Source organism: Tyto alba, unplaced genomic scaffold (assembly GCF_018691265.1).
Source record: "Tyto alba isolate M040663 unplaced genomic scaffold, T.alba_DEE_v4.0 Super-Scaffold_1000006, whole genome shotgun sequence".
NCBI lineage: Eukaryota > Metazoa > Chordata > Aves > Strigiformes > Tytonidae > Tyto > Tyto alba.
The window spans coordinates 813,472-834,786 of record NW_024881272.1 but is presented as its reverse complement, the minus strand read 5'-3'; the positions used below and the strand labels follow the sequence as shown (position 1 = coordinate 834,786).

The window sequence follows — 21,315 nt, the reverse complement described above, 5'->3', positions numbered from 1 at the left end:
TCTGCATGGAGCCCTTGAGCTACATTAAGTTTATAAGAAATCTGTCAGAAATGTAAATGTTCTGACAGCACAAAATATGAGGTGAACACTTGAACAATAAAGCTTTTCCCTGGATGACATCTGTCCACACAGCACACATCACCACCACAACTGGTGCCCTTGCCAATGCTCTCAGCCGAGAAGACAAGGAATAAAACACTACGGAGTTTATTATTTATCATGGACTTGCTTTTACACCCTCCAGCTATCATCCCTCCCAGTGGAAGGTGAGACAAGTTGGCAAGACACTGCAAGCCTGGGCCTGCTACCGATCCTGTCTCTCTGGGAGCACATCAGAGGGCTGGATGCTTCCAAGCTGTCTGCCTGGCACCTCTGGAGTGTCGTTCAGAAACTGGGGAAGGCAGGAAGGGAGAAGGTCAAGGAGAGGGGGCAAAGACAGTTTCTAGCTCATGTCATGTCAATGCTGTCAGTAGAGATGTTGAGTTTGCTACTTCGTATTCTTTGGGGTAAACAAACGGTACATTGTCTTTGCCAACCTGAATACAGCTTTATGTATAAGATACCAGTACTGAGTTAATAATTTGAAATTTTTAATTTTTCAGAGTTTTTTTTGTTTCCAAAATTAACTATGGTTGTATATCTTTTTTTTTCCTAGTGTTTCTGTCCATAAATTACTCTACCTTTGACAGTATCCACAGCAATCATGCACAAACCGACTTTTTATCTAGCAGTTTAATTTCAGAAAAATTGAATTTCTCCCTACCCTTTACCCTTCAATATACACCTTATTCTTTCTATTAATTTATTTTGTTCTTATCAAGATCACATAAGAAAATAGAGACAACATGTTACACGAAAAATTAATGTATTTTTGGTTTATAAAAGACATAATAGGCTGTAAATAAGAAAGAATTACTAACTTTGAATGACCTGGAAGCTGTGATATTTCTTTCTTCATGTTGCTAATGGAAGAATGGCATAGTACGAAACAGCCATATCAAGCTTTAGTTAAGTCTTTTCATGATCATATCTGTATATATTGGACTCATAGGAAACTTGTTCCTAGAACTATGTCATTTGGAATCACTTAAGACAAAATGGGATTGATGCATTCTGCAATTTGGAAACAAAGGATTTACTTTTTTAAAAAAGGAACAAAAGAGTAGACATGAGACAATATGAACAATTCAGATACAGGCTTACAACATTTTTCAAAGCATTTTTAAAAATCAAAATCTTGAAAACCCATCGTCTGCAGGACTGAAACTATCCAATCTTCAAATTTATCTAAAGACAAATCTATTATATATCTTTAGCTAAGGTGACTTGAGGAACAACCCTGAAGATTAAAGTCTGGCATTTGATGTCCCCTTGGAGAGCTGGTATCTTGCCTTCTGAGTGAGCTAACAGAGTAAGTTCCATATGACTTAACACAAGTGAGAAATAGAAGACCCTTGCTTGTATGTGTCCATTTCTACATCAATGCACGTCTCACAGTTTCTTCACTTGTTTAACTGAGAAGTTTTTCTAATTCAGAGCCTGAAAAGCTTGTTTTCAGAGTGCTCACAGACATGACCTGAGAAGCAGAAACCTCTTTGTCAAAGTGAGGCATCAGAGTGATGAAAGGTTTTGCCTGAAATATGGATATGCATAACAATACCCCCACACTCCCCACAAGTCCAACTTTCAACTTCTCTTTTATTTTTCACTCATGTCAAAGCTTTCTTGTGCTCTGCATTAATAACACCTTCCCACAGAGGAGACACATTTTTACTTTTAATAGCACAGACCAAAAAAGCATTTATGTTACAGCAATTTATCCCAGCCTAAGCTGAGACTGGGGCCCCACTGTGACGTGCTGTAAAAACACATAGCGAGAAACAGTCTGTGTAACACTCTAAAGAAACACAATAGACAAAAGAGAGCAATGGAGATGTGATATTGTCAGCCTATTGTCAGCCTTGTACTATGGTGGGCACAGACAGAGGGACTTTGGTGACTCCACAGAGGAAGCCTGATGCTGGAGACTGACTATCAAAGATCATTCTTTCTTATTTTTCTTCAGTCTTAATAAGTCATAGGTGATAAAAGACATGCCCTTATGGTACATTTTATACTATTCTGGATCAGATAAAACAATGCTCAAATATGATCTTATTATACAGGTGAAATCTGGAATATGCTGCAGCTTTATGAATTTGGTGATATCCTAAAGCCCAGGGTGTTCTAGGATCCAGTATCTCACCTTGGTGTCCTTGCCTGATCTCCAGTTACATTTCTGATATACATTATCATGATGCTTGAAGGTGTGGAGGGTGTTATATAGAGAGGTTCATGGCCATCATGTCACATGTCATGATTACAAAGACAGACGGTCATCAGGACAGGAGCAAACAGAAGCTGCCTAGTCCAGAAATATGTACCAGAATCTATCCACATGTCAAGTAATTACTTTAAAGTGTAGGCTTTCAAGCCTTGTGAGTCACCACAGTGTTGGCTTTGATGTTGTTTCTACAAGTGATTTATGTGGATAGGTGATTAAGATATCTTTAAATTTGGTCTGAAGGAAGGTCCTTTACAGCAGCTTGGTCACAGTAAAAAAACAAAAGGCCAAAAGCAAGCCCCTCAGTATTGTAGATCTACACTGGGGATTAAATGTGCCAGATACTGTATCTTTATAGCTGAAATTATGCAACAGCTTCTTCTTAATCTGCAGTTTTTCAATACTACAAGGTTATAAATTAAAATGCTATTTAAACTGTTTGTGTTTTATTGTCTTCAATTTTTCAGGATCCAGTACTGATAGCACCAATTGCATTACAAAATTTGCTTGGGGGAAAAAAAAAAAAAAAAAAAAAGTTTGGACATTTGGATTGGAAACAGCAAGGGGTTTTGGTAAGTGGAAGGGACAGAGGCAATTTTTAGTGGAATGAGTGTTAGCAGATCTAAAAAATATGGGTACTCTACATACTGTTTAATGAGGGAGAGGGTGAAATTGAGCTCAACTTTCCCATCTCAGAACTGGACTGTATAGAGGAAATTAGTCTTTCAAAGGAACATTGGATTTCCATTCCTACCTCCCTGTTGCTCTTAGAAGAGAGACCACAAGAAAGAGAGGGACACTAAAGTGGTCATTCTTCTTGAGTGAAAAGATTTTCTTGAGTCATCTTCTGCTGTTGTACTTCTGAATACTGTCTCCTCTGAGGTGTTGACTGAATATTCAGCACTATTATAAAATATATGAGCAATAAATGGAATGAAGTCACACCTCTCAAGCCAATGCTTTGTCCTTTTAAAGTAGAGACTGATTGCCAGTGCACCAGTACTCTAATAGTGGTTAATGATTCAGTAATCATATTTTAGTATTGCAAGTCTCAGAACAAGGTGTAATACAACATTCTGCAATATTAAATTAGTATCATAACATATTATACTATGTTGGTATAACTCCTTTCATGTCAGATGATTCCTGCTAAGATGATTTTATTTTTTTAACAGTTTGCATCATGTGACAAAATGTAAAAAATGGTTGCTAAAACACTATTATTAGGGTACAGTTACACTGGCAAGTAGTCCATACTTTAAAAAGAACAAATATTAGCATGAGATGTGAGTTCATTTCACATATTGCACATACAGTATTTCCAGAGAATGGAAACAGGCATACTCCTGCTCTGTGACGTTAATATATCCTGTCTACTAGTTTCACTAGTAGCACTTTATGATATGGTGAAATTACTTCAATTTAATGTTACTATCCATCAAAAAAATCAAAAGTGGAGTTGTGGGGAGGCTGGAGAAATTTTCATGTATAGCATGTGATCAAGAACAGCTTCTGTGAGAAAGTAATAAAGTGCTGCAACATTAGAAATCCAAATCTCCTTGAGAGAAAACGTGCTACAAGGACAGATGTTAAGAGCAGTCTGCTCCTATGTATATACAGCTATTAAAATATGTGTGAAAACACACATATACACAAGAGTTTATCTTAGCTTGTCATTGTTATCAGACCTTCTATTTGCAGGCCTGTATATCATATTTTTATGTCTGTCACGTTAGTTTTAAATAACTCTAATCCCCAATCCAATTAAAGGTATCACCTCAAAGCAGATCATTTTATTTCCTTTCAGAAAAGATGCAAACTTATTATTCGGTTTAATAAAGCAACCACTGCCAAACTGACCTTCATTTTATCTCACATACTTTCTTCTTATCACCTTCTTTTTCTATGGCATGCAACTTTCAATGTGCATCTGGTGTGTTAGGTCAAATCAAAGTTTTCACCGGAGAGGCATTCCATTACATTGAAACTTGCAAATCCATTTTTAACTCCCACATGAAATATCTTAATTGAAGCAGATCAAAAAAATTTCTGGTATTTTTTATAGCACAAAATGACATGCACTCTAAGTACATTTTTCTTTGTTCTTTCTTGGAACAATTTTTGTTTAGAAACATCTTTATGATACACTGTACTCTATTAAAAGGAGATGTTCCAAAACCAGACAGAATATTGCTTGTTTAGCACTTCTTGTTCAGAAGCATCATATATATTAGACCCAGCCTGAGCTTCTGCTGCCTTATGCTGTCTTTCTGTAGGACAATTTTCATTTAGACTCACTGTTCACCTTCATTCTGGCAGTCTGCTAAGTGATGTATAATTAGATTTTTCCCCGTACATCCAATGCCACAAATGTGCTTTGAAAAGAAAAATCTCTGTTGATGTGCTGTGAAACTTCCATGTATTGAACTTTGTGGATTTCTTGGCAGAAGATTTTATTCCTTAGTAAATTTGTGCCCATGAATCAATTATACTTATAGCAAAGAAATCCAAAGAAGCTGATAATCAACTTTGGGATGTAAGGAACTAATACTGTGTAAATTCCTTAGGGCATGGGATTAATCTACACTATCTTTTTTTTTTTGGTGTTTATTTCATTCTGAAGCATTCTGATGAAAACAGGTTTCAAGGCCTCAGTATTCTGATGGACTGTGTCACAGATACTATAAAAAAGTCAGATATCTTAAATCTTTTTTTGGCATATGGACTGAAGAGAAGACTAAGATACAAGTTCCTTCTCTGAAGTGTTTTCACAGTATTCAGATCCTGTTGTGCTCATAAGACATGTGAATTTTTTGCTCTGTGAAATTCAAAAGAAGATAAAAATGAGAAAATGAAAATTCATGGCTCTTCATCCCTTTACAGCTGCCTGTGGTGCATTCTGTGGGAAATTCCATAATAAATTCTGGTTTTGAAAACCAGAATTCTTTCTGCAACTCTTCTGTTTGATGCAGCCATTCACTGCTTCTGGTGATGAACTCCTACTAAGTCTACATTATCTTCAAAGTATGGGGTTTTAAAAAAATCTTTTATGATGATAAGGACATGCTTCAAACATAAGGCTGCTAAGAATGGCTTTCCTTTCAGAAGCAAAAATTTTTAATTAAAATATTTTTAAAATGTTATTAAGTAGTTTTGTCTATATTTGCTTTCAGCTTGCGTTACCAGAATAAAATCCTTTAAAAAACTGGCTAGACTATTGGTATAACCAGCATCTTCACTGTGAATTATATGATAATATTAAGCATCCAGCCTTTTAAAAAATTAAAATACTGACATTTTATTCAAGACCACATGCTTTTGTGTGCAAGTGTTGTACCTTGGTCTTTTAAAATTAAAGTTCTTATTTACTTGAGTTGCTCATAATAGTCAGTGGTGGTTTGTTGCAGCAGATTTCCATTTTGTTATTATGACAAGGAAGATGTAATTTTTTCCACTGGCTTATTGTTGCATTTACATTACATCTCTCCTTTTAATATTTTTGTTTATGTCTTTATTAAGTCACAAATTGTGCTGGTTAAATTTGTCCTCAAGTGATGCTTTTTCATTACAAAGTGATTTAAGCTGCATACAAATAAGGTTTGTACATATAGCAATATACTGTACTGAGTGCATTCACTCAAATGGATAACATTAGCCAAAGAACCAATTTGAATGACAGAAAAGAATGAAATCAAGTGCTAAACTGGTACTTCTGAAAGAACAAATGAAAGCTTTTCCCTGTCTTCAATGTCTTTCAGTAACATTTTGATATTAAATCCAATCACTGTAAATCATTGACATTCTTATTGAAAAATATTTAAGAAAGTGAATATTCTCCTTCTCCACCAGCACAGCTCATATTTCTTTTATGCTCTTGAGCATAGATATTCCAGTTTTCTCATGTTGGCTCCATAATTTGGGTGGATTTAAGTGCCTGCTTACCCTCAGTGCTGGTTCACATCAGGAATTTCGGTGACAGGAATTCATTGGCAAGAATGGGTCTTCTGTTCCTGTGATTTTCATCTTCTCAACATATAGTTTGAACAATGGTTTGAAAAGAAATCTTGCTGTCATGTTAACCAAAACAGAAACAAAACCAGTTTTCCCTCCCCATAACACAGTGACAAACATATAACCACAGCTTTGCTTGCTACTTCTTCCCATTGCCATATGTGAGCTAGTGCCCTATTATGGACGTCCTTATCGAGTAAAAATATGTGAGCTAGTGCCCTATTATGGACGTCCTTATCGAGTAAAATTGTTATTTCTTTATTCCCTCCACTTATTTTGTCTTTGAAAAATTAGAAGATTCAGTCCGAAGGTAATGTTAACATGAGGTTATGCACTGACAAATCACATCTTTCAATTCTGTTCTCAGAGCAGATATACTAGACCACAGATACTGTATGCAAACTGCTTCCAAAGATTAACAAGAGTTCCTTACATCTCACGGTCCTAATACAGAACTATGCATGATGAGTTTAGGGCAGACATATGGTTTTACAGCTCATCTTGGTTCCTACAAAGCAAAATGTATTGTGCTCCTAGCACTGTTTCAACAACCCTGCTATATACATTTTACAGCACCTACTGATTCCTGCAAAGCAGAATGTGTTGTGCCATGAGCAGTGTTTCAGTAACCCTCTTGTACAAAAACTGCAGCAAGAGCTGGCCATCTAGTGGAATAACAATTGCAGCATGCAGGGCACTCTGGCCAAGCAGTCACAATGAGTGACCATATGACACTGCAAGTTTTTAAGGCTGATGTGCCAATGAAATGAGAACGATAGTAATAATCACTCAAGCTTTTTGAAGCAGCAGAGCCTCAAACTCATGGAGCAGCTGACCTGGCAGCATTATTCCACAGAATACCAAGTTTCTCTTTCAGAGTGCATTTTTTTTAAACTTGTTTTTCCCTTTATGTCTTGAAATTGAATGTTTTATCATTCCAACCTTATATGCAACATGGGAACAGATTATCTACATAGCAATTTCTGTGCTCCTTGTTAATTTTGAATTTTCAGTTGATATTTTTTCTTTGAACTCAGACAGCCAGTAAATACTTCAATGATTACAGAAAATATATTGATTAATTTAGGTGAATTTTAAAAGTTACACTCAGCAGTACCATAACAGTTTATAATGGAAATCCACAGACTCTTGATGCATCTTGGCATAATTTGACTTTCAGGAAAAGGAACAATGATCTGTTTCATGTTAATGAAAGAAAGCTTAAAATCTGGGAAGAACATCTGGAACTTGAAAAGATTTGCAATGAACAGAATAAAATAAAAATAGCAATCCTGTTCCCATCCCCAGTGTATACCAAAGTGCTGCAGTAAAAAAGACATTGTTCTGATCCCTAGTGCAGATTGAAAGAGAACTATTTATACATTATTCTAGCTGAAGAATATAAACTGTTTAAAAAGGAGACAGGGGAATGTAGTTTCTTTAACTTGCAAGTTAATTGACTCTTTTCTACTATGAACAATGACGTTAGGAGAGGATTCAATGGTATTTTGGTTCAAGGATTAGAAAATGAAAATATAAATGAAATTTACACTTATGATTATTAAGTGGCTTGGTTCTTCAGGAAATATGGAAAAAGTTGAAAGCAATTCTGTCTAACTGGTTAATTGAATCCCATTTAAAAATCACCAAGCAACATTTTGTTTCATGTTCAGTAACAAAATTTTAAGGCCAGAGAAGAGACAGGTATTTTCAGTAATTAATTATAAACTTGACTGTATGTGGGAGCTCCTTCTAGTGTGATGAAACAATTTCTGGCAAACTATGTAGATAAATCCCTATAAAACTCAGTCTCATAGAAAGTTTTCATGAATTATAAGACATACCTCCCAGCTTCATCTAAAGAGAAAACCAGCTCCCACTTTTGACATATTCCTTTAAAAATCCTTTCTATATATCTTCTATTGACTTGCAAAATACAGTGTAAAATTAAACATCAGCAAAGTTACTTTGTTTTTACTCACTGCCAGAATCATGACCTTTATTAAAAACTAAATCATTGGCTCTTTAATCTGTATCTGAAAAGACAAGTGTCCATAAAATACAATTTAAATTAGTATTTATATCTCCATTAACTCTGTCTAATTTCTCTTTCTATAATAAAATTCATCCTTAACTATCAACAGCAGAGCCCAAACACTAATCTGAAGGTGTCAGAGCCTTTGGAAAGAATTACTTTTTGGTCCAATTCCCCTTTCTTGTTTCTTTGGAGCCCAGAATACCACTAGTACATGAAGCTGTGATTTTTGCTTTTAGAACACAAGAATTTTTAGTACCTGGTTTTGGTTCTATTATTCCATTTACATTCTGCTGAAATGACTGTTTTTACAGTCTGAGCAATAATTCATGTGTCTCTATTGCATTACTCGAGTATTCATTTTATATTGCATCACCTGATATTCATTTGTGTGCTGACCTGTTAGCCCAGTTTACTTGTTAGCACCTGTATAAAAAACTTCAGTACTTTTTTTGGATACTACTCACGTTATGAGAAGTGCCTGGATACTATTCTATCAATACCAGTGTTTACTTTCTCATCACTATCCATCTTTTCATCACTGATATTCATTTATCCATGCATGTATCTTGGTCTATCAGATTTTTTTTAACCAGGTTTGGAAATTAAACCAGTTTCTTTTGACCTTTTCCTCTCAATTCTCAGTTTAAAGCTCTTCTTATCATCCATAAAAGCCTTGATGTCAGAACGCAATTTTCCCAAATAGTCAGATGGAATCCAGCCTTTGAAAATGCTCTCCTTTATCAAATGCATCCCACTGGCTAAGTATACCCATATCTCCCTTTAGCACTGATCTTTGAGCCATCTATTGATCATCATCATGTCATCATAAGTCCGATCTCCCTCTCTACTGACTAGAAAAAAGTTAGGGCAGTCACTAAAACAGGACATAATTATCTTAAAAGTAAATTATGATATTCCTAAATTAGAGATGCATCACAAAGTGAAACTGTTATGAAAGTTTAGAACAAGTCCCTATAAAAGAGGCAAACTTATCACTAGTAAAATTTATTATCATAAAATCATAGAATATTGGATTGGAAGGGAACTTAAGGATCGTCCAGTCCAATCTTTCTTGGCAAAAACACAGTCTATACACGATGGCCCAGCACTCTGTCCAGCTGAATCTTAAAACTGTCCGATGTTGGGGATTCCACCACTTCCCTGAGGACATTATGCCACTGACTGATTGATCTCACTGTGAAAATTTTTCCTCTTGTTTCCAATCAGAATCTCCCCAGCAGTAACTTGTACCTACTACCCCTCATCTTTTCCATGGGAGTCCTTGTAAAAAGGGAGACTCCACCTTCTCTGTAGCCACCCTTTAAATGCCGGAACACGGAGATAAGGTCTCCCCTAAGCTTTCTCATCTCAAGACTGAACAAACCCAACTCTCTCACCCTTTCCTCACATGGTTGCCCAGTCCCTTGGTCATCTTTGTGTCCCTTCTCTGGGCCCTCTCCAGCCTGGCCACATTTTTTTTTTGTGTGTGTGTAGTACTGCATCTTTTTATTAACAAATAAACTGTAAACTCAAAAGTTCTGCATTCGAAAAACAAAGATCTTAATCTAACAAGAAAGGTGTGTTTTAATCCATCATTTCAACTGATCTTTGCTTTTTATATCTCAGTTCATCTATACCAAAGATTGCCCCAAACCTTATAGTGGTTATTCTGGAAGACCTGAATATTTAAAATTTTGTTAGAGATAAAAAGAAAAAAAAAAAAAATATATGAGGCTGTATTCTGTTTCTTGTGTTTTAAAAAGATCTGGGTTTCTGCTAAAATCTTCCATGTTAAATCATCTCTTTGGCAAAATGCTCATTCAGGTCATGCCCAAGAAACATAGAACATGATGTTGAAGCACTACAGAACTATATATAACCTCTCTCAGTGGAATGTTTTCTAATTATGAAATGACCCCATAAGTGAAAAATAGATGTTTTGTTTCAAGTAGCAGATCACAAAACAAAGCAAAATATGTAGACAAAGAGGGGGCATGAGAGTGATAACAGCTGTTTGCTTCTGAAAGAAAAAGGGTCGGTTAAGTGACACCAAAAGGCAAAGAGGAATTGATGGAGCCTTAGCTTGCCATAGGAGAGCTGAAAACAGAGGAGAGTAAAGTAACCCTGGCACTTCTGGGACACTGAACCTTAACTAGATTTCTTTAAAATTGATGGAGATATATGCTGAATGCAGGAGTCACTAGACTAGGCCCACAATGCTTGCGCTCAGAAGAATAACATCCTTAAAAACTCATTCATTTCAGATTTACTCCAGTGTCATCCCACTAATTTCAATAAAGCAATTTTCAGTCAGCAATCAACTATAACCATTTTATGTTAATATAGATTTGACTAGCTAGCTTTCAGGATCTCTCTGTTTCTACGAAGGACTAAAACACTTCTGTTTTCTTTCCTTAGGCATCCTGTCAAATCTAATTCATATCTGACAGATGAGACAAGAAATCAATAATATGTAGTATATACTGTATAATGACCTGGAAAGTTCTTAAAATAGCTGTGCTTGCTTCAGAATAGGTATTCAGTATTCAGTATACAATTATTTGGCACTGTTACACTTGGCCAAGGTCCACTGAAAATATGGTTTTGTAAAACAGAGACAGACCAAGTGGGATGAATCTGTATGCTCATGTTATTTTTAAATTGCCTCACATAATACACAGTCATACACGAATCAGGCTTTATTTTGACCTTTCCCATCATATTTTGGAAAAAAAGAATAGAGCAATTTTGAAAGCTGGGATTGTTCAGCTCCTATGAATATAAAGATTGTGTACTGTGCATGTACCAGATGCTGTACACATTCTAACATCTATGCCCTTAAGGAAATTTTTGTGGCAAGACAGCAGTTTGGCTTTCCTGGGTTTTCATAGGCTTTCTTACCTCTGCCTTGGCATGCGGATGAGTGGCTGTTTATGGCATCTCTTACTAAGGCCAAAGAGCTTGTGAACAGTTTTCTGTGCCTTGAGGAAGAGTTGCTTCATGCTGTTTTCTAGTTGCTCATAGCGACGTTGAAAATTAGAATCCATTGTCCACAAATGCATTACAGTAGTTGTGTTCAGGAAATAATTCATGGGCAGCCTTTTCATAAATAATTTGAATTCATCTGAAAAAAAAAAAAAAAAAAAGTCTTTAAGTTTGCAGGTATGTCTACTGTTGTAGAAAAAAAAGAACTTCTAAATTGTTTTTCCTTGAACTTTTTTCAAACTTGAACTTTTGCAATTTAAAATTGAACATTTTAACTCTTTCCAATTACAAAGCTAACTACATTTATTGGTAATATTAGAATAAAAACAGCAAAAGCCTGTTATTTAAAAATATTTTTTAAATTGACATTAAAACAAATACAAGCACTGCCTACTTCTCAACCTGGATAATACTAAGATAAATTAAGAATCAGAGTTTCTTACCTCCAAATCTATGATCTGAAGGTAAATATGAATTTAAAGATCAATGCATATTGACTCATTTGGAGAATGTAGGAAATTGTATTAAAAGGAGTATATTCCAGTACTTAGGAAATGCAAGTGAATGTGATTTTACAGTCCAGCTCTCTTTTAGGCATGTTATTTCACCTGACACAAGCCATTAAGAATCAGACTTTCAAAAGTATTTAGAATTGAAATGGAGCCTTTCAAAGCATTTTATGGCACTTTGACACTTCAAAAATGTCCACCATAACTTCTTTTTGATTCATGTCCCCATCTCTAAAGTGATAAAAAGGAGTTATTAAATCATATGATCACTCTTATCGTGACCATCCTATGGTTTGTGATTTGTTCTGGTAGCCTAGTCCATATAAGATACATAGACTGAATCTTATTAATAGAATTTTATTAATCAGTGAGTCTATATGCAAAAATAGGATAATTTACAAGTTGATTTATAAGTTTTGAACCTAAATAAATTTCCATTTTAAAAGGCTCTAATTGCTGGGGAAAAAATGAGAAAATGAGTAGCATACCTCAGTGAACATGTTTACCTTTTTTCTTTCTTGTTTCTATATATCAATATGTTTTCCTGTCTGCCTTCCTGGAGGCTGCTATCCTCCCACCCTTCACATTCCATTTTTTCTTTCAGCTTGTTCCTGCAGTGAAGTCACTTATCCCACAGTTTGGCTTTCACTCTGCCACATGCTACTTTTGACTAGTCTACACTTCAGCTGTCTATGTGAATGCAATGATCCAACTGACTGAAGTAACCTCCATTTTAAAACTAGAGTTAATCATAATATTTAACATAATTTTAGGTTGCTCATAAGAGAGGGTTGATTGGGGAAAATGTCTGCTCACATGAAAGAATACTCCATTACCATAATTGTTTGTAAGTCTTTGGGGTTTAACTTTAGCTGTAATTTAGATTTTTTAATATTTTTACGCAAAGAAGGTAACAATATTTTCTATTTAATGGGTAGAGAAGAATGATCTTTTCTAAATGAGCCAGAATGACCCTCGTCCACATTCTGAGGGAAACGGGGCCATGATGAAATACAATAGCTCTATTTTGGCATAGTATTTTCTGTGATGGGTGAAGATATGTCAGAAGACAAAAGGCATTGAAAGGTCTTCTGGAAGGTAAAAAATGAAAGACAAGAGTCAATATTTATATTTTATATAGAATATTTTATATTTTATATAGATTTTATATTGAATGAAGTAGTTTTAATAATTCATCTGGGAGCTCCTTGGCAATGTGTTATTCATTTTCTTCTCATGCCTTCCTCTTTTATTGGTTGACCATTATTGTCTCATTGAGGATGGCACCACTGTCCCTCTGCTGCTTCTGGGTACAGATAAAAGGACCAAGGAAAGAAACTTCTTTATTTTATCAAGAGTCTTACATTTTGCTTTTTCCCTTCCCTAATTTTCTCTAAGAAGTTGGTTCTCATCCTCTGTCCAAAAAGAGCAAGTATCTGTTTCTGGTTTTGTAGCTTAATAATTGGAACAAATATGAGTATTTAATAAATTCTTCATAACCAAATGAGCATCTCCGTGAGCCTTAGAGTAGTTTTGGGAAAGCCAGTTCCCTCTTTTCCCTTTCCCAAGTGGCAATTATGTCTTTGTCTCCTCACACTACGCTTCCCAGTCCTCACTTCCCTTCAAAGCTTGCACAGATGCTGTGAAAGAGGGTTAAGTGTGGCTTGTCTAGAGGAGGCACAGTCCCCTTGGCTTAGTAAAGCCTTCCAAGCCTAAAGAGTGTATTTTCAAATTTAACAAACTGATAGTTTAAAAAAAAAAAAAAATAGGAAATATGGTTAACTGAATTGTTACAAGTTATGTTCTTTGGCAAAGCACAGATCCGCTGTTTGTATAAATCGGCCAAGCTCTACTGACTTCAGAGAAGTGTACTAATACACCTAGGGAGGATCAGATCCAAAAGCCACATTCCTGATGACCTGTTTTAATCACTAACTTCTCATTTCCCTTCTGTTCTTCTGAGACACTGGTATATCTACTTAAACTCAGTTTCATGAAGCCAAAAATAAACCCAAATCCCTGAGGAAAGAATATTCTCAGAAGATACCTTTTCAGTTTTCATATTGCTGTAATAACTTATTTAAGAAACATTGTCAATTTGGTGTCCTTTGCACAATGGCAATAATCTCTACAGCTAACAGTGTTTAGAAGTGATAAGGAGGGTTTACACTCCTTAACTTGCAGTGCAAAAACATTTCCAATAAGAAAATGTTGCTTTCTCTCCATGTAATAAACATCATCTTTGACTATCCTTATGTCCTGCATGATCATGCTAATAAGCACCATAATTCAGGTAAAAGAGAGACAGAGATAAAATGAGCATGGTGAGCATAGTTACATAGAGCCTTCTGCAAAAAAAGAGAAGATAATGCACCCATATCTTAAAAAGACACATTTCATTATCTGTGAAACTACAACATGAACTCCTAACACTGCGAGATGATTAAACTATTACACCCTAATCAACACGTTGTACCAGACATTCCTGAGGATTACCAGCCAGTATTACACTGCTGGGTGGCCATAGACATTGATACTTTAAAAATATGATACTTGATACCACATGTGATATGATTTCAGCACTTCCTCATTTTTTTTCACATGGATAGTACATGCAGTATCATTTTTTTTCATATTCTTAGCTAAATGCAAATAATGGTGAAAAATGTAAAACGTATGCAGTGGTTAAATAATCAAGGTTATTTAACTTTCATTTTATGGCTGGTCATGTCTGGTTTTCATTTTCCCCTTTCTACAATGTAAATCTTCCTTGTACTAACCGTGTATAGAGATTGAAATGGCCTACAATATTTCAGAGGCAAAGAATAAATGAAAAATATCACGATGGGAGCAAACATTACTGCAGAAATCAGATGAATATCAGACACATTTAGGCTGTAAGAGATACCTAGAGCTACTTAGCTTGTAACTTGGATTCTCAGTGTTATTCAGTATCAGAGCAGGGCTCAGTGCTGAATACAATGATTAACATTCTGCATACAGAGCCAGCAAAGACCAGAAAAATGCAGTAAGCTTCGTCAAAGGATTTGACAATGCTCTGCTACAAGGAAAAATGATACCTGCTCTGTGTTGGAAGAGAACAGGACCCCTGATTTCTCTGCTATGAATATTTTGCATATCCCTGATATTTTGAATTACAAAATCTGTACAAGACTATCACACCTACAAGACCACTGCACGCTTCTGTTTTCATTTCAGCTGAGGTTGAGTGGTTTTTGGAACTTTTCCAGGTTATCAAAATATCTTGTGTTAGCTTGATTCCTAACATCCCTTTAGTGGATCTTTGTAAGTATTTTGGAAGTCAACAGATTTATACCAGCTTGGGAATTCAGAACACCAGGTTAATAATGGTACCACAAGCTAACATCTGACTGCAATATAATGCTGGAAATATTAACATGCCACTTAATATCACTGCACATTCTTCTGATTTCTTTAACAACCCCTTGACTGATCTTTCAAACAGTCATTCCTAAAATTTTCTTTTAAATATATAGTCAGTGTTTCCTTAATCAATGTAACACAGATTTTTTTTCTAGTCTATGGGTGCTAGAATCAGATTAATTTCCTCCTCACAGACCAAGATGTAGTCTGTGAATAGGTAGAGAACAATCTCAGCTCCTACAGTCAGGATAACATAAGTAGAAGGATAAAACAACAGCTCCTTTAAGCCATAGCTTGTGTCTAGGGAGTTCTCAGTAATGTACTTTATGGAAGATCAAAATTCCTGTGTCCCCTGGCTAAACAGGAAAATTCATATTTGATGTGGATTTCTAACAAAGGAAAAAAAATACATAGTTCTTTGCTTTATTTTTTTTTTTCTGTTGGTTCTGTATTATGACTGAAATGGATGACAGAATATATGTACATGTAAAGATATTAAGTGAGGGGACAATTTACATGAAGTTTAGAGGAATTGCAAAACATAGTTTGAAAACAACGTGCATTTGGTGATATGTTAAGAAAGAATATGTTTCAGAACAAAGTAAACTGAAAGAAATTTCATCCATCTTCTCTCAGTATCTAGAAATTACTGTTTCTGGGGAGCTGACATTCCATCAAATTTTATTCTATAATTTAATTTAATGTCATATTCTGATGAGACCTTTTACCTAAAATGAAATAATTTAATCTTGTAACATCAAAACCTTTAATACTGGAAATTGCGACATAATTTTTCAGTAAATATATAACCCCTGTCTAATTTTAGATTACATAGTCTAACCTAGACTTAATTTTTTGACCAATATTCAAATACAGAAAAGGCAATGATATTTTCTGAGCAAAAGCAGCCTGACAATTACTGAATAAGTATTTTGCCTGGCCAGTTTAAGAACCCTTTATTGACTGAAACATACTATTGAAAATAGGCTTATATATAGTCTATATATTTTCTAAAATTAATAAGCATTTGGACTGTAGCAGATATTCGATTTAACAAAGCTCAGTAAATGTATGCCTGTAGGGGAAAATCCCTTTTTGTCTCATATTATCATGTCACAATCTATCATTAAACAGCAACCGAAATGGGCTGTTTTGCCATTTCACTGAATGATGCTTTGATGAAACATTTTTCTCCCTTATTAATCTAAGAATAACAATAAAAAATATTTTACAAACTTTGTAGTGAATAAAATAGTTTATGTTCGTTAGCTTGATTGACAGCATTTCTGACACTTCAGCATTGTCTGCAAAATCTCTGCATCTCTCATTGTACATACCTCCTTTTTTTCTATCAAGCTCCTTAACTTGCTCTAAAAGTATTAAAATTCTGACATCGCAATTTAGAAGTGTATAATACCTCATGTAAAAACTGTTCTCCTTTGGCTTTAACAAAATGTTACAGTGGGCTTAAGGCAAATTGTCAAAAATTGACTAGTCTTTAACAAGTAAAGCTACAATACTGTATGTCTGAACAAAAAAACTACGTAGTTTGGCAGGCCAGTCCAAATAATCACTCTTCATACAGTTTCAAAATTAGCTGAAGTGAATTAATGTTCTAAATTGTATTTCATCTTTTCTCATTCTTATCTTTGCAAATTGCTTGCAAATGACTACTACTTTTTATAGACCACTTCTACTTTCTGAAGCTGTCTTCCTTCTTAAACCATAATGATAGGATCAGATGTTACTTCAATCTTGGTGTGACCTTGGTGTGGTCTCTAGTCCAACCTCTTGCTCCAAGCAGATCATCTCTGACATCAGACTAGGTTACTCAGGGTTTGGTCCAGTTGGGTCCTGGAAACTGTTGTGGATGGAGACAGCACAACCTCTCTGGGTAACCAAGACTCAACTGCACTCATGGAGAAAAAGTTTCTCCGTACCTTCAGTCTGAACCTCTCTTGTTTCAGTTTATGCCCGTTGTGTCATCATACAGAGCCTGGCTCTGTATTCTTGATCCCTTCCTGAAGACAAGGTGGCTGCTTTGAGTCCCCTGAAGCCTCTATTCCCAAGGCTGACCAAGCCTTCCTCCCGTGGCCTCTCCTCCCAGGATGGGTGCTCCAGCTCCAATTGCTCTGGGGATATCACTAACCACGCTTCGGTTTCCCAATGCCTTTCCTGTACTGCAGAGCCCAAAAGTGGATCCAGTATCCGAATGTGGTCTAACAAGTACTGAGGCTCATCCCCTCCTTGATCTCTTAGTCATGCTCTGTTCATACTACCCAGGCTGCTGCTGCCCTTGGTGCTGTCAGGTCACTACACACTCTTCTCCACTTGCTGCCACCAAGCCCCAGGAACTTTTCTGCAGAGATGCTCCTGTCCAGGTAAGTCCAGTCTGGATCACTGCTGAGGCTTTGCCTGCCCAGGGAAGGGCAGGGATTTGCATTTGCCTGTTGAACTTCATCAGGTTCCTGTTGTCTCATTCCACCAGCCTGCCCAGGTCCCCCTGAATGGCAGTCCCGTTCTTTATAACTCATGATTTCCGTCCCCTTCCCTCAAATTGGTATCATCTACAAACTTGATGACAGTGCATTTCATTGCCTCCTCCAGGTTATTGCTAAAAAAGGTAAACAGAGCAAGTCTTGGAATAGACCCTTGTTGTATTCCACCTGGTCTTCATATAGGATATGTGACCTACAAACCCTACACTGTTTTCCACATTATTCTGGTATCCAAGTTAAGATACAATGGTCTGGATGGAATGACAAATAGGTGGGTAAAAATCCAGTTGTGTGGCCAGATTCCATCTCTAGTCTTGCTGAAACTGAGGTAAACAACGTTTATTTCAGTCCTGTCATCCATAAATCACCATTGTGTCATAGAGAGAATGAGGTGGGTCAGAAATTATTTACTCAGTCACCATCTTCTCCTTCATGTCTCTTGTGCCAGCTCAACCTTGGTCAGCAGCCAGATGCCCACCCAGCCACTCTCTCACTCCCCCTCCTCAACAGGACAGGGTGAGAAAATAAGATTAAAAAGCTCATGGGTTGACATAAGGATAGGGAGATCACTTACCATTTACTGACATGGGCAAAACTGACTCAACTTTGGGATGATTAATTTATTGCTAATTAAAAATCGTATAAGATAGTGAGAAAAAAAAAAAAAAAAAAAAAAAAAAAAAAAAAAAAGACAAAACTAAAAACACCTTCCTCCTAGCCCTTCCTTTTTCCAAGGTTCAACTTCACTCCTTACATTCCCCAATCTTCTATGTCCTCTCCTCCGTGAACAGTGCTGGGGGGATGGAGAATGAAGATTGCAGTCAGTTCATAAGACTTAATCTCTACCGCTCCTTCCTCCTCATGCTGTTCCTCTACACTAAAGTGGGGTCCCTCCCATAGGATACAGTTCTTCATGAACTGCTCCAGTATGGGTCCTTTCCACAGACCATAGGTCCTTCAAGAACACACTGTTCTAACATGGGTGCCCCATAGTCCACAGGTCCCACCAGAAAACCTGGTCTTGAATGGGCCTCTCTCCACAGTCTGCAGCTTCCTTCAGTTCATCTCCACCTACTTTGCCATGGGGTTCTCTATGGTCTGCAGGGTGGATGTCTGCTTCACTGTGGTCCTCCATGAGCTGCAGAGGGACAACCTGATTCACCATGGTCATCTTCTCCACAGGCTGCAGGTGAATCTTTGCTCCAGCACCTGGACCACCTCCTCCCCTCCTTCTTCACCAATTTTAGTGTCTGCAGGGCTGTTTCCCTCACATTTTCTCCCTCCTCTCTGTGACATCTGATGTGTGGTGGTTTTCACCCTTTCTTAAATATGCTATCGCAGAGGGACCACCAGTGTCACTAATATGCTCAACCTTGGGCAGTGGTCACTCTGTTTTGGAGCTCGCTGGCACTGGCTCTGTCCAACATGGGGGAAGAACCTGGTGTCTTCTCAAAAGAGGCCATCCCTTCAGCTCCCCCCCCCCCCCCCCCCCCCCGCCAAAACCTTGCCACATAAACCAAATACATCTCCAGAAATGTAGTCCAAGAAGACTCAACCCATGATTTTCCCAGTGATGAAAGTGAAGCTTTTAATCAGTAGTTACTTGGATCATCATTCCAGATTTTTTTGATGATTGGCATAATATCTGCCTTTCTCCAGTCATCAGGGATCATCTCCAGTCTCCGTGATCTTTCAAAGCTAACAGAGAAGCTTTACAGGGATATCATCCAGCTCTCTCAAAACCCATGGATATAGTCTATTGAATCAATTGGACTATAATGGGACAAATTATCTCAAGTAACACTTGATTTCACCATTATTCACTGGTGGTAGCTCCTCTCCCCCCTTGAATCCCATTACTAAGCTCAAGGACCTGGGATATTTGCTGGTGAACACTGAGGGCAAAGGTGGCAGTGAGCATCTCTGCCTTTACCTGTTTATGATGAAGCAAATAAATCACTAAATCACTCAACCTATTCAGCATCAGACCCATATTTCGTTGTTCAAATTTTTACCACTGAGGAAACTATAGAAGCTCTTCTTGTTCTCTTGGCATCCCTTGCAAGCCTTGGTTCTAGGTTTTCATACAGCACCTTTAAATGTCTGGACAATGTTTCTGAATTCTTGGTAGCCTGTCCCTGTTTGTAACCTCCTGTATGCTGCCTTTTTGCTTTAGAACTCTTTCATGAGTTCCCTGTTTAGCAAAGCTTGTTCCCCAGTATATCTATATATTTTCCTGAGTGTCAAGATGGACAGTTCTTATGCCTGAATGATGCCGTCCTTAAAATCTAGCCAGATTTACAGAGATCCTTGGTCTTCAGAGCTGCCTCAGAGGGAATACCACCTACCACTTCCCAGAATTATGTGAACACTGCTTTTGCAAAGCCCAGGTCTACATTCTGCTGCTCTCCTTAACAAATACTTTCCAGATCCTGAACACCACTATTTCATGTCCTCTGCAGCCAACCTTGCCACTGATTATCCCATCCCCAAAGAGCACTTTCTTTTTAGGGAATAACCAGTCCAGCTCTGTGTCACTCCTGTTGATCCATCCAGTATCTGTATCAAGATGTTATTCCTGTCACTTTCCAAAAACCTACTTGTATGCTTATATCCCACAGTGTTGGCTTTTCAGCAGATCAGGGAGGTTAAAGTTCCTCACAAGAAACAGGTTCTGTGATCCAGACATGTCCTTGAGTTGCTTAAGGAAGGCTGCATCTACTTTCTCACATTGTCTGTAACACACTGCCACTGCAGTGCCACCCTTGCTGGCCTCTCCTCTGCCCCTGACCCACAAGATCTCAGCCCTGTTGCCTATCCCATAACAGAGCTCCATACATCCAAGCTACTTCTTAACATAGAGGGCAATTACCCTTCTCATCATCCCTGCTTGTCTTTCCTGAAGAACTTGTATCCATAATTCACAGTATTGTAGCTGTCCCTGAGACAGGCCAGGCACCCTGTCTCTACTGTCCTAACAATGTGGTACTTCTGTGACCTCATGCAGAGTTCTGGTTCACTCTAATCATTCCACAGGTCGAGTGCATTTGAATAGGCATACCTGTGGTGGATTTCATTTTTGCACTTGTTTTATCATTACTCTTGTTACTATCACCCTGCACTATGTATTCCTGAGAAAGTTTTTCCCTTAGTAGGACCAAGAAGACACCACATAAGCATGAGCCATGTAGTCACTTCTGATACTCTCCAACTCTCCTTTGACAGTATTGTTGGTGCTCATATGGATACACAGCAAGAGACAATAGTCTAAGATAGAGCCAAATGCACTTTAACAGTTTCCACTCAACTTCCCAAATCAGTCCCCAGAAAGCATCCCCAGAGAGCAGGTCAGGTCAGCAGAGGGAGACCTTCATCTTCAAATGATGTTACCCACTGCTTTTTAGTGCCTGCATGTGGGTCAGGCTTGGTTGGCTCTGATGGTTCCCTATGACACTGAGCTTATTCTGCAGCCACAGATCTGCAGGTGGAAAAGGAGCCATCTTCCTGGTGCCAGAAGTCACAAACCTCCTGTTCCCCCATCTTGAC

General features: G+C 37.3%; 1 protein-coding gene across 2 annotated transcripts in view; it reads right to left on the bottom strand.

Moving 5' to 3' along the window:
- Positions 1 to 21,315, bottom strand: part of BRINP3 (BMP/retinoic acid inducible neural specific 3) — a 226,624-nt gene that overhangs the window by 30,627 nt on the left and 174,682 nt on the right. For both annotated transcript variants that reach the window (XM_042807860.1, XM_042807866.1), the window contains exon 7: positions 11,274 to 11,496. In XM_042807860.1, coding sequence (XP_042663794.1) covers positions 11,274 to 11,496 — 223 coding nt within the window. The remainder of the gene's footprint in view (positions 1 to 11,273; positions 11,497 to 21,315) is intronic.